The sequence below is a fragment of the Mus musculus genome, chromosome 1, assembly GCF_000001635.26.
Source record: "Mus musculus strain C57BL/6J chromosome 1, GRCm38.p6 C57BL/6J".
In the NCBI taxonomy this organism is placed as follows: Eukaryota; Metazoa; Chordata; class Mammalia; order Rodentia; family Muridae; genus Mus; species Mus musculus.
The window spans coordinates 171,488,713-171,505,697 of NC_000067.6; the positions used below are offsets into that span (position 1 = coordinate 171,488,713).

At 45.0% G+C, this 16,985-nt stretch overlaps 1 protein-coding gene and 1 non-coding gene across 2 annotated transcripts; one reads left to right on the forward strand and one right to left on the reverse strand.

Annotated features, from left to right (window-relative positions):
* Nucleotides 1–14,335: 14,335 nt before the first annotated feature.
* Nucleotides 14,336–14,451, reverse strand: LOC115487699. The gene has a single exon (XR_003949329.1). It is a non-coding gene; the product is annotated as a U5 spliceosomal RNA (small nuclear RNA).
* Nucleotides 14,452–14,765: 314 nt separating this feature from the next.
* Nucleotides 14,766–16,038, forward strand: Alyref2 (Aly/REF export factor 2). The gene has a single exon (NM_019484.4). It carries the CDS (start codon nt 14,945–14,947, stop codon nt 15,599–15,601), a length of 657 nt encoding a protein of 218 aa, NP_062357.3. The 5' UTR covers nt 14,766–14,944; the 3' UTR covers nt 15,602–16,038.
* Nucleotides 16,039–16,985: the final 947 nt, after the last annotated feature.

A 16,985-nucleotide genomic window follows, 5' to 3' on the forward strand; every position in this document is an offset into this window, starting at 1 on the left:
AGAAACAGGGACTACAGCCCTAGTGGCCACCAAACAATTCGAGCAGCTCCAGGCAGCCATACATACAGACCTTGGGGCCTTAGAAAAATCAGTCAGTGCCCTAGAAAAGTCTCTGACCTCGTTGTCTGAAGTGGTCCTACAGAACCGGAGAGGATTAGATCTGCTGTTCCTAAAAGAAGGAGGATTATGTGCTGCTCTAAAAGAAGAATGCTGTTTCTATGCAGACCACACTGGCGTAGTAAGGGATAGCATGGCTAAGCTGAGAGAAAGGCTAAACCAGAGACAAAAATTGTTCGAATCAGGACAAGGGTGGTTTGAGGGACTGTTTAACAGGTCCCCATGGTTCACGACCCTGATATCCACCATTATGGGCCCTCTGATAGTACTTTTATTAATCCTACTCCTCGGACCCTGCATTCTCAACCGCTTGGTCCAGTTTGTAAAAGACAGAATTTCGGTGGTGCAGGCCCTGGTTCTGACCCAACAGTATCACCAACTCAAATCAATAGATCCAGAAGAAGTGAAATCACGTGAATAAAAGATTTTATTCAGTTTCCAGAAAGAGGGGGGAATGAAAGACCCCACCATAAGGCTTAGCAAGCTAGCTGCAGTAACGCCATTTTGCAAGGCATGAAAAAGTACCAGAGCTGAGTTCTCAAAAGCCACAAGAAAGTTTAGTTAAAAAATAAGGCTGAACAAAACTAGGACAGGGGCCAAACAGGATATCTGTGGTCGAGCACCTGGGCCCCGGCTCAGGGCCAAAAACAGATGGTACTCAGATAAAGCGAAACTAGCAACAGTTTCTGGAAAGTCCCACCTCAGTTTCAAGTTCCCCAAAAGACCGAGAAAAACCCCAAGCCTTATTTAAACTAACCAATCAGCTCGCTTCTCGCTTCTGTAACCGCGCTTTTTGCCCCCCAGCCCAAGCCCTATAAAAAGGGTAAAAACTCCACACTCGGCGCGCCAGTCATCCGATAGACTGAGTCGCCCGGGTACCCGTGTTCCCAATAAAGCCTTTTGCCGTTTGCATCCGAGTCGTGGTCTCGCTGTTCCTTGGGAGGGTCTCCTCAGAGTAATTGACTACCCAGCTCGGGGGTCTTTCAGTGACACATGCCTTTAATCCCAGCACTTGGAAGACTGAGGCAGGCAGATCTATGAGAGGCCAGCCCAGCCTGGGAGAGAGAGAGAGAGAGAGAGAGAGAGAGAGAGAGAGAGAGAGAGAGAGAGAGAGAGAGAGAGAGAGAGAGAGAGAGAGAGAGAAAGAGAGAGAGAGAGGGAGAGAGAGAGAGTTTTACAGGATAGCCAGGGCTACACAGAGAAACCCTGTCTTAACTACCTCCACCCCCTCCACCACCCCCCCAAAAAAAGAAAGAATAAAGTAGAAGGGAAAACTTATACCATTGATGACTAAAGATACTACTTAGCATAGGGTCTTCTGCCCAGGCCCCACACACCTCTCCATGTAAGAGAGTTCCTTTCTCATACCTGGGTTTCCTGAGATGGCCCTTGTGGGGGATGCTAGCCTCCTCTATCTGCTCCGTGTGTCAGTCCTTGAATAAACCTGATTCCCTATCTGCTAGCTCTTGCCTCCTGAGTATTGGCTTTCCAGCTGAGCAGACTCCTGAGCCTTGGGTAACAGCAATGCTGGACTCTATGCATGTCTATACATTGATATTTCTCCATATTCACAGCTGCTCTGACCGTTTTAATAACGACTCAGGGAGTTACCTGATGCTTTGGGTCCCAGAGCAGAGCGGCAGAGCGGCAGAGCGGCAGAGCGGCAGAGCGGCAGAGCGGCAGAGCGGCAGAGCGGCAGAGCGGCAGAGCGGCAGAGCGGCAGAGCGGCAGAGCGGCAGAGCGGCAGAGCGGCAGAGCGGCAGAGCGGCAGAGCGGCAGAGCGGCAGAGCGGCAGAGCGGCAGAGCGGCAGAGCGGCAGAGCGGCAGAGCGGCAGAGCGGCAGAGCGGCAGAGCGGCAGAGCGGCAGAGCGGCAGAGCGGCAGAGCGGCAGAGCGGCAGAGCGGCAGAGCGGCAGAGCGGCAGAGCGGCAGAGCGGTGTGAGGTTTTGTCATGCTGCTCACAACAGCATGAGACTTGAGAGCATGATTCTTTTAAGTTTCTAGACGCTTTCATTCCATATTGTTTAGGCTGCAGTTTAACAGCAGCGCTAACTGAAACCTTAGAAGATAAAACCATGGGAGGCAGAAAGGGAGCCGTATTTTATACTTGACGGATACGTGGCCAACAGCCAGAGTCCGTTTCAAACAGGAGGCTTTGACTTCAGGTTTTTAAAAATACCGTCTCTGGGAGAAACAAAGGAGGTGGCCGTGAGAGATCCAGGACAAGCCGGTGAATGAGGGTAAAGTTTGTTTTGCACATTTAAGTCAGGATGTCTCTGTTGACAGGAGTCTGAAGCTTAGCTACCCTCCCCTTCCTGGTGCAGAGAGGAGTCACTCCTGTACATGACATTTTCATTTCTTGATGGGAAGGAAAATGCAGGGGGGGGGGGGGGAAGGGGAGCTTCTATGACCCGTCCAGCAGGTCCAGTTATTCGAGGATCTCGAGGGGACCTCCTCCTAATAACCAAATGGGGGGTAGAGAGAGACAAGGGTCTTGTACGAATAACGACACGGAAACCGTTCTGAAGTTGTATCAAGACCCCAATGTATTGAGAAAGGTCCAAGGTTTAAATGCACAAGCAAAGGGGGAAGTACAGATACTTATCAGTGGGAGGGGTAGGGCAATACAAGCAAAAGGGGAAGTAATTATCAGTGGGAGGGGGGGGCAAGAGAATTGCACATTCTTAGGCAGTTACACGGGGAAGCAGGAACTTGGTGGTGTCAGGGTGTGGTCAGGAGAGCGGTGATGACCCAGGGCTGGAACATCCCGTAGTTCTCGGAATCCATGTGTCGGTGGCCCGCTTTTGACCCTCTTTTCTTCTCGGGGGGAGAGGCCCAATTCAGAGATCAGGACAATAGCGTTGCCTTAATGGCTCCCAACACTTCTACTCTCTTTCTAGAGCAGTTTCTGAGGCAGGCTGTGTGGCTCAGTGGTGGAAGCAAGTTCACTTAGCAGGAACAAAGCTCTAGGCTACCCCGGGGCCAATTAGATCTATAACTAGATGTTTGCTCCTCTTTCCATCCAGGAGGAGGAGGGATGGAAAGGCCTCTAATTGGTTCTCTTTAGGAACTTGTGAGTGGTGGCAGTCTTTGTTCTACGGGACAGAAGGACAGCTCCTGTTGGACTGGAGCAAAACTGGGTTTCCTGAGAGGAATAAGGAAATAGAACAATATAGGGCTGCAGAGATTGGCTTGGTGGCATGAGGTTTTAGGGTTTTTTTTTGTTTTTGTTTTTGTTTTGTTTTGTTTTGTTTTCCTGTAAGAAATAAAGCAGAAGGGACTTCCTCACTGTGATGACTCAAGAGACTGGGCTCCCTTGTTTGTGAGAAAAACGGCTGTGTTGGGACTACACGCGTCCTTAACCTTTCAGTCTGATTAAGCAGATATTTCTTTTTGGTTTGGTCTGGTTTGTTTTGGGTCCCACAATGAACTCAGTCTGAAGCAGTTTCTGTTTACTACATTAAAAAAATTATTTCTTTATTTCATGTTTATGAGCGCTCTCTCTTTATGCACACCAGAAGAGGGGATCAAATCCCATTACAGATCGTTGTGAGTCACCAAGTGGTTGTTGGGAATTGAACTCAGGACCTCTGAGGACCAGCCAGTGCCTTTAACCCCTGAGCCATCTCTTTAGACTCTCTTACTACATATCTTAGTCAGGGTTTGTATTCCTGCACAAAACATTATGACCAAGAAGCAAGTTGGGGAGGAAAGGGTTTATTCAGCTTACACTTCCACATTGCTGTTCATCACCAAAGGAAGTCAGGACAGGAGCTCACACAGGGCAGGAACTTGAAGGCAGGAACTGATGCAGAGGCCATGAGAGGTGCTGCTTACTGGCTTGCTTCCTCTGGCTTGCTCAGCCTGCTTTCTTGTTCTTGTTCTTTTCTTTTTTAAAATTTTATTTATTTATTTACTTTATGTATATGAGTACACTGTAGTTATCTTCAGACACACCAGAAGAAGACATCAGATCCCATTACAGATGGTTGTGAGCCACCATGTGGTTGCTAGGAACTGAATTTAGGACTTCTGGAAGAGCAGTCAGTGCTCTGAACCACTGAGCTATCTCTTCAGCCCTCAGCCTGCTTGCTTGCTTGCTCTCTTTCTTTCTTTCTTTCTTTCTTTCTTTCTTTCTTTCTTTCTTTCTTTCTTTCTTTCTTTCTTTCTTTCTTTCTTTCTTTCTTTCTTTCTTTCTTTCTTTCTTTCTTTCTTTCTTTCTTTCTTTCTTTCTTTTTTGTTTTCTGAGACAGGGTTTCTCTGTATCTGTATAGCCCTGGCTGTCCTGGAACTCACTCTGTAGACCAGGCTGGCCTCGAACTCGAACTCAGAAATCCGCCTGCCTCTGCCTCCCGAGTGCTGGGATTAAAGGTGTGTGCCACTACGCCGGGCTCAGTCTGCTTTCTTATAAAACCCAGGACTACCAGCCTGTGGATGGCACTACCCACAATGTCCCCTGTCCTCTTCCCCCCATCTCCTGTGATCACTAATTGAGAAAATGCCTTACAGCTGGATCTCATAGAGGCATTTCCTCAAGGGGTAGTCCTTTCTCTGTGATAACTCCAGCTTGTGTCAAGTTGACACACAGAACCAGCAAGTTATACTACATGTTTCAAAAAAATATTTATGTTTTTGTTTTACGTGTGTGTGTGTGTGTGTGTGTGTGTGTGTGTGTGTGTGCGTGCGCGTGTGTGACTGGGTGTATGCTGTGCACCATATGTGTGCAGGAGCCCTTGGAGGTCAGGAAATCACCTAAAACTGGATTTATAGGTGGTTGGTTGTGAGCCACCATCTGGGTACTGGGAATGGAATCTCAATTTGTCTTTGTTTGTTTGTTTTTAAGACAGTGCTCACTAAGTAGCCCTGGTTGTCCTGAGTCACTCTACAGACTAGTGTGGCTTTGAACTAGAGATGTGCCTGCCTTTGCCTCCAGATGCTGGGATTAAAGGTGAGGGACACTACAACCAGCTAAACCCAGTTCTTTTTTTTTTTTTTAAGATTTATTTATTTATTTATTTATTTATTTACTTATTTATTTATTTATCAGATCTCATTACGGATGGTTGTGAGCCACCATGTGGTTGCTGGGATTTGAACTCCTGACCTTTGGAAGAGCAGTCAGGTGCTCTAACCCACTGAGCCATCTCACCAGCCCTAAACCCAGTTCTTGATGAAGAGAGTGGGCATGTGCTTAGAAGAAGGGAGGTTAGGAATATCTTTGGATTCAACTCCCTCTATATTAGGTGAAACCTAATTGCAGGGGAAGTGGAGACAGAGTGAGGTGGCACTAACATTTGACTAGTTTTGAATAGTAGACTTTGGGTGAAATGGACATATTTCAATCCCAGATGGAAGTGATGAGCAATCTGTACGATCTTGCCGATCTGCAAGGCCTACAGCTCCATCCCTTCTGCAGTCCCAAAGGACTCAGAGTGAAATGAGCTGAGATGGCTGCCCCGCAGAATCAGGCAGACCTGCGGTGACTTTGCATTAGTAAGCATTAAATCCCTGTTGTATTAAGTCATTGGGGTTTTGATTTTGTCTGGGCAGAATGTTTAACGAGCCCATCCCTGTTACAGCAGGTGCCTACATTCTTACCGGCCCCCCACCTCAGTCGCTGCTCTGACTTCCGACTCTGACTTCCGGCTTCCTCTCTTGAGTTCGTCCATTTGGGTAGCTGCTTTTGTCCTCCGTGCGTCAAGTTTGCTCGATACAGCGTCGGTGCAAATTACAGCTTTTACCTCAAGTATTTTTCTTGAGCCAAATATGAACCACCATGGTCTAGGACCATGGATTCTGGTTGACTTGAAAAACATGTTCTAACATGAAAGCAGTTTCATGAAGTTTTTATAGTTCATGAAATTTTTATGGTCATGAAACAAAAGAAAGTCATAAATGAAGACACCTTTCAAACATGCTGAAGGGAACCCTGGGCAGGCAGATTACAGCCCAGCAGGAGACTGTGTTACAGGCGTTAGATGACAGCTGGATCTTAGATTTTAGGTTCGCAGAAGCTACTGGTTTGCTAAATTCATATATTCTAAGGCGGGTTTTTTTTGATTGATAGTTGAAAGATGTTAGGTAGATTTAGATGTGGGCAATGAAGATCTGTTTAAAGGGACTGAAGATAGCCCAGAATAATTTGGCTCTGGATCTGCAACATACCAACTCTCCAGAAACAGAAAGTTTGATACAATAACCAACTTTGAAGGATCTCAAGTTAGGTAAGTTTTTTTTTTTTTTTTTTTTTTGTTTTTGTTTTGTAATCTGAAAACTTCAGTTTTTAACAGCCTGGCTTTGGAACTATACAGCCTTGATGGGTTGGTTTTTGACTCTAGTAGGACCTGGTATAATCAGGTAATTTGTTTCTTGTGACTAAGTAGGGGACATAATGGTGTCCCAAAGTTTTTCATTATTATTATTATTGATTTTTTTTTCAAGATAGGGTCTCACTATGTAGACCAAGCTGGCCTTGAACTCACAAAGACCTACCTACCATGACTTTCTAAGTGCTGGGATTAAAGGCATGAGCTACTAGATTTGACCTTGTCCTAGGGTTTTAATGTGAAGAATAATTTGGAAAAAAAATGAAAGGGGTATTTGAAAAAACAAAAAACAAAAAACAAAAAAACAAAACTGTGCTGGTGTTGGAGAGATGGCTCAGTGGTTACGAGCACTGACTGCTCTTCCGAAGGTCGTGAGTTCACATCCCAGCAACACATGGTGGCTGACAACCATCTCTTAATGAGATCTGATGCCCTCTTCTGGTGAGTCTGAAGACATCTACAGTGTATATTATTATAAGTAAATCTTTTTTTAAAAAGTAGTTTGTTGACGGGAGCAGGGCAAATGGCAAACATAGCAACTGTGGGGCGAGGATGAAGAAAGAGGGATTGGTTAGGATCATGCAGTCCTTCATGCTAAAGGCGCTAGTGATTAGATTTGTGTAATCTCTTAAACTAAACTTTCACTGCCTCATCCATGATTAATCCACCTAATCCTGTAAGATATCGCTCTTTCTTCGCAGCTTGAAAATCAAGTCCTAGGCTGGAGGTTTTCCTTACTAAGAGGCAAAGCAGGCATTTCAGTCTGTTCGTTCACACGCTCTTATTTTCATTCATTCATTCATTCATTCATTCATTCATTCATTCATTCTTCATTCATACCACCTTAAGTCCTGCTAGACTGATGCTTTCAAACCTTTGTGACATGGAGCCTTCTGTTCCTGGGAGTTGTGTTCCTTGGTGTAGCCAATAAACTACAGCTTCTGGGGCGAGTGTGATGCCTGAAGACTTTTGCTAAGAGTGAACACAGAAAGTATATAAAAGGATCCATTCAAATAATATTCAAATACTGGTGAGTTTTTTTTTTTTTTCCTCCTCCTGGTGTTGAATTGAGGGACTTGAATGCACTAGGCAGGTGTTCTGCTACTGAGTTGAATCCTGGTCTCTCAAAAGAGACTTTTACCTGCTGTTAACATTAAGTGGTTACAGGAACACTTTTGGGTTAGGTATTGTTGTTGGCTTTGACTTTTCTTTTCTTTCTTCCTTCCTTCCTTTCTTTCTTTCTTTCTTTCTTTCTTTCTTTCTTTCTTTCTTTCTTTCTTTCTTTCTTTCTTCCTTCCTTCCTTCCTTTTTCTTTCTTCCTTCCTTCCTTCCTTCCTTCCTTCCTTCCTTCCTTCCTTTCTTTCTTTCTTTCTTTCTTTCTTTCTTTCTTTCTTTCTTTCTTTCTTTTTTTCTTTCTTTCTTTCTTTCTTAAAGATTTATTTATTTATTTACGTATATGAGTACACTGTAGCTGTCTTCAGGCACACCAGAAGAGGGCATTGGATCCCATCACAGATGGTTGTGAGCCACCATGTGGTTGCTGGAATTTAACTCAGAACTTCCGGAAGAGAACAGTCAGTGTTTTTAACCTCTGAGCCATCTCTCCAGTCCCCATTTTTTATTTTTTTCAAAACCTACGTTTTTTGATTTATTTATTATTATAATTAAGTACACTGTAGCTGTCTTCAGACACACCAGAAGAGAGTGTCAGATCTCATTATGGGTGGTTGTGAGCCACCATGTGGTTGCTGGGATTTGAACTCAGGACCTTCAGAAGAGCAGTCAGTGCTCTTACCTGCTGAGTCATTTCGCCAGCCCCTCAAAACCTACTTTTAATAAGGGTATTTAAATGCTTTAACCTCGCTTCTAGCCCACCACCCACCAGAGGTCCTGGGAAAGAAAGGTTATTAGGATACTGGGGAAGTGGGCCTGTTTAGAAATAGTTTTTGGAGCCGGGCATGGTGGCGCCCCCCTTTAATCCCAGCACTCAGGAGGCAGAGGCAGGCAGATTTCTGAGTTCGAGGCCAGCCTGGTCTACAAAGTGAGTTCCAGGACAGCCAGGGCTATAAAGAGAAACCCTGTCTCAAAAAAACAAAAAAACAAAAAAACCAAAACAAACAAACAAACAAACAAACAAAAAACCCAAAAAAAAAAAAAAAAAAAAAAAGAAATAGTTCTTGGGAGCAAATCCAATCTGCACTGTCAGCAGTCCAGTTCAGTAGTGTCAGGATAGCAAACATGAACCAGCAGCAGTGGCACAATCCAGCAGAAACAGCCAGGCCTCCGCCAACAAATCTGCACTAGTCAGCATTAGACCAGGACCAGTAGAAATGACAGGAAAAGTTGTCTGCCGTGCCTCTCTCAACCAAGTGAAGATCAGTGAAGACTCAAGATCAATGAAGCATTGCGAAGTTAGCTATGCAAGCCCACCATCACTGTCCGTTGAGTCCTAATTAAACTCCCTCCAAACATCACACGTCCTCCCACGGGTCTTTCCTCAGCAAAACACCACATGAGTCTGTCTCAATAAAACTCTGTGAGTCTGTATCAGGTGACATCACTCGGCCAATCGCGAAAGTCCCCAGAACACACACCACCAGAAGTTTTCTGGTGTGTTTCTTTCTATGAAGTCATGACAAACAATGATCATTAAGGTGTCATCCACCATCTGTTGGGTTATGTTTATATTCTTTTTTAATATCATGCATCTTTTCACATGTTTGCTTTAGAAAAACATCCTTTCACCTGCGTTCACTTCAGTGAAACACTCCTTCACATGTTCTGCTCCAGAAAAAAATCCAATGCAACTGGCTTTCCAGAGAAACCATAAGTTTACACTTCATATTGTTATAAAAACTTCAAGCCAGCATCGTCACCTGATGTGAGCCAAAGGAGACACAGCCTGGAACTCTTGCCAGCAGCAGAGAAGTCTCTTATTGTTTCAGACTGTCACTCAGTAAAGCCTTGATCCTTTACTTTTCACAGAAAAGAATTTCAGGATGAATCCATCCAGTGCAGAATTGGAGTTTGTTTGTTTATAAAATATTTGCTTTATTTTACTTGTGTATGTGTGTGCTTATGTGAATGTGGATGCAGATGTTTCTAATGGCCAGAGGATCCTCCTAGAGGGTGCCTTGGACCTGGAGTAACAGGAAGCTGTGAGCTTTCTCAGGTGGGTGCTGGAAACTGAACTCCAGTCCTCTGCAAGAGCAGCAAGTGCTCTTAACCACTGAGCAAACTGTGAAGCATTCAGTGATAAGCGACTTATGCTGTGTTGTAGAGTTTACAAAGTGTTACTCAAATTGTCCTGTTTGAGCAGGAAACAGTTTCCCTAACAACAGGCAAGGGTTTGCTTTTCTAACCATGTCCCTGTTCCTGTCTCAGCCTGGTTCTTACTTCTTGGCTTTATTCCTGAGTCCCTGTGTCTTAGTCAGGGTTTCTATTCCTGCACAAACATCATGACCAAGAATCAAGTTGGGGAGGAAAGGGTTTATTCAGCTTACACTTTCCACATTGCTGTTGATCACCAAAGGAAGTCGGGACTGGAACTCAAGCAGGTCAGAAAGCAGGAGCTGATGCAGAGGCCATGGAGGGATGTTCCTTACTGGCTTGCTTCCCCAGGCTTGCTCAGCTGGCTTTCCTGACCAAGATCACCTGCCCAGGGATGGCACCACCCACAATGGGCCTCTCATGCTTGATCACTAATTGAGAAAATGCCTTACAGCTGGATCTCATGGAGGCATTTCCTCAAGGGAGGCTCCCTTCTCTGTGATAACTCCAGCCTGTGTCAAGTTGACACACAGAACCAGCCGGTGCACCATGCTTGCTTGCTCTCCTGTTTAGGGCCCTACTGGATCTGGGTATCCCCTTGCTTATTACTGCAGGAGTGGGAGCTCACCTTAGTGCTTAAGTCCTCAGTAAGGGCCCCCTTTGGCCCGGCATTCACAAGCTCCACTGTGGGAGAACAGATTTTTAAGGCTCCTTGCTTCGTCTTTCAACTTAGAATGAAAATGGAAAATGAATCTGTCAGTGTACTGAGATTTTCTTCAGGAAGAGTGACACACATTCTTGGGATGACAAAGAACACCTGCTGTCTAATTCCCGGGTTCTCCCGTGTATCCTTGTAGGTGTGCCTGGCATTTTCCTTTGGTCTCTCATCAAATCACTCTTCTCTTCTGATCCCTAGAGAGCCGTACTCCCTGGCAGGGCTCATACATCTAGCCAGAAGCAGATGTGAACGATGGTCTTCTCAAGCAACCAGGCAGCAAAGGAAAAATGCAGAAACAGGAGGGGAAATGGACTCTCATGACAGTTTTTGTTTTGGAGCAAAGAAATGAGCTCTATTTCCTGAAATTTCAGGACATATTTAATAATTTAGAACAATTAGAGTTACCCAGTTTTTTTTTTTGTCACAGATAACAAAGCAACCGATCATAGTGAGGTGGCATTGACATTAATAATTAAGTATAATTAATAATAAATGTGCTCCCAGGAAACATGATGGTGTAACACTTTTTTTTTCTTGTTTATCATGCAGTCCTTATTCCTTTAGGTTTTACAAGTATTTTATACGACAGAACAAGCACAGAGTTTTCACTCCTGTTAAAGGTTTTTGTTTTTTGTTATTTATTACTGGAGAAAGATCTAGAAACGTGCAAGACAGTACTATGGAGGTTTACAGTCACGAGAAGGCATTATTTTCCAAACTTGTGAGACCAGATGGTAATCCCCCAAAATAAGGCATTGTGGAATGTTGTCCCGGTGATGTTCTTGTCAGCTTGTTACAGGCTGGAGTCACCCGGGAAGAGAAACCTCCATTGAGAAAACACCTCCCTAAGGCTGGCCTTTAGGAACTCTACTTTAGTCAGTTTCCTGATTAGTGATTGCTGTGGGAGGGCTCTGCTCACCAGGGGTGGTACTACCCCTATGCAGGTGGCCCTGCGCTGTAGCGGAACTGAGCCAGGCACAGGGAGCAAACCAGGAAGCGGTACTCTCAATGGCTTCTGCTTCATCTCTGGCCTTCAGTTTCCTGTCCTGATTTCCTTTTGTGATGGACTACAACTGCACTCAGAAACAGATCCTTTCCTCCCAAGTTGCTCTTGATCAGGGTGTGTGACAGCCATTCCGGGTTGTCAAGTTGACTACATCTGGAATGAACTGCAGCTCAGAAATGGAGAGCTCACCTGTGATCCAGATCGTGAGGCTGGAAGACTCAGGTTACTGACCTGGATCTTGACATGGATGGAGATCTTGAGGCATAGGCCAGGTAGTACACACCTTTGATCTCAGGAGGCAAGCAGATCTCTGAGTTCAAGGTCAGTCTGGGACAAAGCAAGGTCTAGATCCAGGCGCGGTAGTATACACACCTTTAATTTGGGCCACACCTTCTACTGGAGGCCTACATAAGGACATTGGAAGAGGGAAGATTCACTCTTCTTCAACTGCTTGCTCTTGCCAGTACGTCTGTTGAAACCTACTTCTACAGAAGACCAGCTTAAATAACTAGCCTCGTGGCAACTACTAGATGCTTGGACTTCCCATTCACAGCTGCCCGTTGTTATCACAACAAATTCCCTTAATATATAGAGACATCCTGTGATTCCTGCGTCTCTAGAGAATCCTGACTAATGGCGTTTTATCATAGCAACAGAAATCCTACCTAAAATGTATAGAATGGACCTTGGGTTAGCGGTGGTGTTCTCTGACCTACAGTGTTCCTTACATCTGACCACTCTTCTCCCAAGCAAGAAGTCTTGCTTTGGTTTTCCTTCAATTATATTTTATCCATGGATCAGGAGCAGACAGTGAGGCCAACACTTAAAAAACTAAATATGTATCTAACATGTTCTCCATGTGTTATCATGAATTTGTAAACCTTAAAACAACCCTTAGAGGTCAACCCAAGCCTACAATTATCCACAGAAGAATCAAATTCCATTATTGTGGTGGGTTGAAGGAGAAATGTCCCTGGTGAGCTTGGGTGAGTGAACACTTGATCTCTAGTTAGTGGTGCTGGGTAGGGGACTGATACGGAACCTTTAGGTCTGACTGTGTTGGCAGAAGGATGTCGATTGGGGGGTGGTGGGCTCTGAGAGTTTATAGCCTTTCCTTGCTTCCGGTTTATTCTCTCTGCATTGTGTTTAAAGGTGAAGATGTGATCTGCTTTCTGCTCCATCCCCCTGTTGCTATGCCTCCCCCTACTGTTATGGATTCTCTCTCTGGGTTCCTAGCCAAAATGAACTTTTCTTTGGTTTTGTTATCACAGCAACAGGAAAGCAACTGATGCAATTATGAACACTCTTTTGTTCTCTGCTGGACATGTTCGGCTATCCATGGTATGTCCATCCTGTTTCTTTATTTTATTGTTTTCTTTAGGCAGGTATCCCAGGCTGGACCGTGAACTCCCTATACTCCCGCCCTCACCTATTGATGACACTGAGGATGATAAAGAAAAGTGGGAAAGTATCTTTGGAAACTTTCTTGCTTCAGTCATGGATAGCTTGGAGTGTTAAGGTGTCAGGCTATCCAATGGCCACTAGAGGCACCCAAACCGTTGGCTTTCAGGTCCTTTGTTTTGCAAAGCAGAGAAGGAATTTCCGAGAGGTTAGAAGGGAGATTTGTTATAGGGTTACAGGTGGGAGTTGTGGGAGCTCCTATCCAGCAGAAGTAGGCCCCAGGTGGGGCACTGTGGAGCGTTTATCCCAGGGAATTTTGTAGAAACAGAAGTGAGGCGTGAAGCAGGCAATGAACTGGTCAGTGCAGTAGCCCATCCAGGAGACATCCAAGAGCCTTTCCATGATTTCAAGTCTGTTCCAGGAAGAGAGAAAGTTCAACTTCCTTTCCAGTGTACTTTGGTGGGCAGAGCCAAAGATGCTTTGCCAAGCAGACCGAGGGCATTCTGTGTTTGAAGTTCCTGCCACTTTGTTACCTGTTCTTTTTTTTTTTTTTTAAGATTTATTTATTATTATATCTAAGTACACTGTAGCTGTCTTCAGACACACCAGAAGAGGGAGTCAGATCTCATTACGGATGGTTGTGAGCCACCATGTGGTTGCTGATTTGAACTTCGGACCTTCGGAAGAGCAGTCGGTGCTCTTAACCACTGAGCCATCTCTCCAGCCCCCTTGTTACCTGTTCTTATTACTGAGGTATTTTAGCTATAAGGAGACTGAGGTATTTCAAAGGGACAGTCTCTGTCCTTAAGGGAAAGGTCTTGGGTGGGAGAGTAGTTTTCATTTTTTTGGGGGGGGAGGGACTGGGGGGAGATGGGGAATTGCATCATAGTCTAGCCCCTCCCACAGCTCTGAGGGTAACCTGTCCCTTCTGCTCGAGTGGCTGCATTTATTTTTTAGAATGTATCTGCCTTTATTTGTATGAATATTTTGCCTGCGTATCTGAGCGTTGCTTGGCACTGATGGAAGTCAGAAGGGGGCGCTAGTTCTTCCTCAGCTACAGAGCTGGGTTAGCCATCTTGCTAGAAAATTGTACGTGCCTTAAGTCCATAACCACCTTGCACTTAAATAAAATATTAAAAATAATGGTTTATACATATGTTCACTGAGACCACAACATAACGCAGCTAGATAAAAAACAGCTTAATAAATAACATGTCTACAGACTTCCCACAAAAACTTAGTATTTGCTTTTAAAGGCTTATTTACTTTATCGGTTATGAGACACAACGCCATGCGACTGAGCCCTTTTAACCAATGAGCTGTCTCTTTAGCCTAAGCTCAAGCCATTTTTACCTTACAGTGGTTAACACTGAAGACAAGAAAATACATAGAGCACACAATAAAGACTGTTAATTCTAACTTTGGTTAACACTGAAGACAAAAAAATACATAGAGCACACAATAAAGACTGTTAATTCTAACTTTAAACATTATTAATAGCCTTGCTAAAGCAAGGCCTCAAAAAATTAGTGTAAGACTCAGAATTGTTCCTCTCCACGGAAATCTTTAGTAAAAGGCGAAAGATTTATACGATCTGAAGAGAAACCAGAGTATACCCAGCTGTCCTAGTGTACAGTTCTCGGCCGACTGTATTTCCTAGACAACTAATGGTGACTATTTACTCCTAAAGACACTGACTACTTTATTATATCAGATAAATCTTTGAAGGTTCTATCACATTAAGGAATAAAAGGAATAAAACAGAACAACGAAAACAACACGCTACCCTTTTAAATTATACAACCATCTGTGTGCACTGCATTGTGGGTATGCAAATATCGCGGAGAAGCCGCGTGGCCCGCTCGGTTTCCGGAAGTGCCTCGAATTTGTCCCAGATGTCTCTAGGCGCTGGGCGGCCACCAGGGGTCAGAGCGAAAGCCAGATTCACAAGCGCACAGACTTCCAATTTCCAAGTGTGATTTTGGTGCGCTTGTGATTCCAGCACCGGTCGGAGAGGCGGAGTCAAGGCGGGGGAATCATTGAATTTGAGTACTTTCTGGTCTGCACCGCGAGGGCCGGGCCAGTCAGGCCCGGATCCGCGCCCGCCATGGCCGACAAGATGGACATGTCTTTGGACGACATCATTAAGCTGAACCGTAACCAGCGCCGGGTGAATCGAGGCGGCGGGCCTAGGAGGAACCGGCCCGCCATCGCCCGCGGCGGCAGGAACCGGCCGGCACCGTACAGTAGACCGAAACCACTTCCGGACAAGTGGCAGCACGACCTATTCGACAGCGGCTGCGGGGGTGGGGAAGGCGTGGAGACCGGTGCCAAGCTGCTCGTGTCAAACCTGGACTTCGGGGTGTCAGATGCTGACATTCAGGAACTCTTTGCTGAATTTGGAACGTTGAAAAAAGCCGCTGTGGACTACGATCGCTCTGGACGAAGTTTAGGGACGGCGGATGTACACTTTGAACGGAGGGCAGATGCCCTGAAGGCTATGAAGCAGTACAAGGGCGTCCCTTTGGATGGCCGCCCTATGGACATCCAGCTTGTCACGTCACAGATCGATCCACAGCGAAGACCTGCACAAAGCGGAAACAGAGGCGGCATGACAAGGAGCCGTGGCTCTGGAGGCTTTGGTGGCCGCGGCAGCCAGGGAAGGGGTAGAGGCACTGGCAGGAACTCAAAGCAGCAGCAGCTTTCTGCAGAGGAGTTGGACGCACAGCTGGATGCTTACAATGCAAGGAGGGACACCAGCTAAACAACCGAACAAATCCGCACAAGAACCGGGACCCAGACGCCTCGTCTGTGATGCCTTAGAGGGAGGGTAGGCAACTGGACTGTGCAGACAATGGTGAATTTGGTTTTTTGTTTCTTTTTACTTCCTGTTTTAAAATAGGATCTAAAAACTCATGTAAAGTTTTTTTTTTTTTTTTTTTTTAAATTCTGAAACAGACCTGTTTTGTACTGAGTTATTTTTTGGGATAAGTTTTCCTGGGTGCTGTTGTGGAGAAGGTGGCATTTTCACCTTTGTCATAATAAAATAGAAATGTGTGTAGAACTGGAAAAATTAAAAAAGAAAAAGAAAAATTACAAATTACAATATGACTTTTATGGACAGAACACATGACTGACTAGCATGCATGAAGAAGTGGGTTTCATTCTCAGCTCCATCATGTAAGAATAAAACAAGAATTGAAAAAACCTTGCCTTTGATGCAGCTCAGTGGCAGAATGCCTACTCACCATGAGCAAGGAAGGCGGTGGGTTTAATTACATGGAAAGTCTTTTCTGTCTGGTAGGGGTGGTACCTACCTGACCTCTCAGCGTTGGTAAGGCTGAGACAGGAGTTTTAGTGAGATATGACTAATCTAAAATAAAATCAAAGGCAGGGGTGGTGGTGGTGGCGGCGGCTCATGCCTTTAATACTAGCTTCTAGGATATACAGGCTCCACAGAGAAACCTTGTTTCAAGCCCCTCTCCCCAAAACCCTGCCCCCCCAAACAACAACAAAACAAAAAACAAACACCAACTTTCTTTTTTTTTAACATAATATTTTTGTGAATTATTTGGGACTTTCACACTGTGTACCATGATCAAGCTCACTTCCCACTCCTCCCGTTGTATCTTTAATTTTCCAAATCTTATTATTATTATTTTATTTTATTTTTTTCCGAGACAGGGTTTCTCTGTGTAGCCCTGGCTGTCCTGGAACTCACTTTGTAGACCAGGCTGGCCTCGAACTTAGAAATCTGCCTGCCTCTGCCTCCCAAGTGCTGGGATTAAAGACGTGCGCCACCACAGCCCAGCCCAAATCTTATTTTTAATGATAGTTCTTAAACGCTTTAACCTCCCTTGTAGCCCACCACCCACCAAAGTGGTGGGAAAGAGAGGATACGGGGGAAGTGCACCTGTTTAGAAAGATTCTTTGGAGTAAACCCCCTCTGTGTTGTTTGGAAATCAGCAATTCAGTTCACTGGTCATTGAGCAGCACAGTTTGATCTACTTGCAAATACTTCACTGATACACCAGGGTTGTGGATAGCCATGGGGCTAATTATATTTGATGAGTTCGGCACTCAGGTGAACCTGCTTCCCACCTTAATTTGTAAAATAAAGGAGAACTGTTGATTGGGCAGATAAAGGG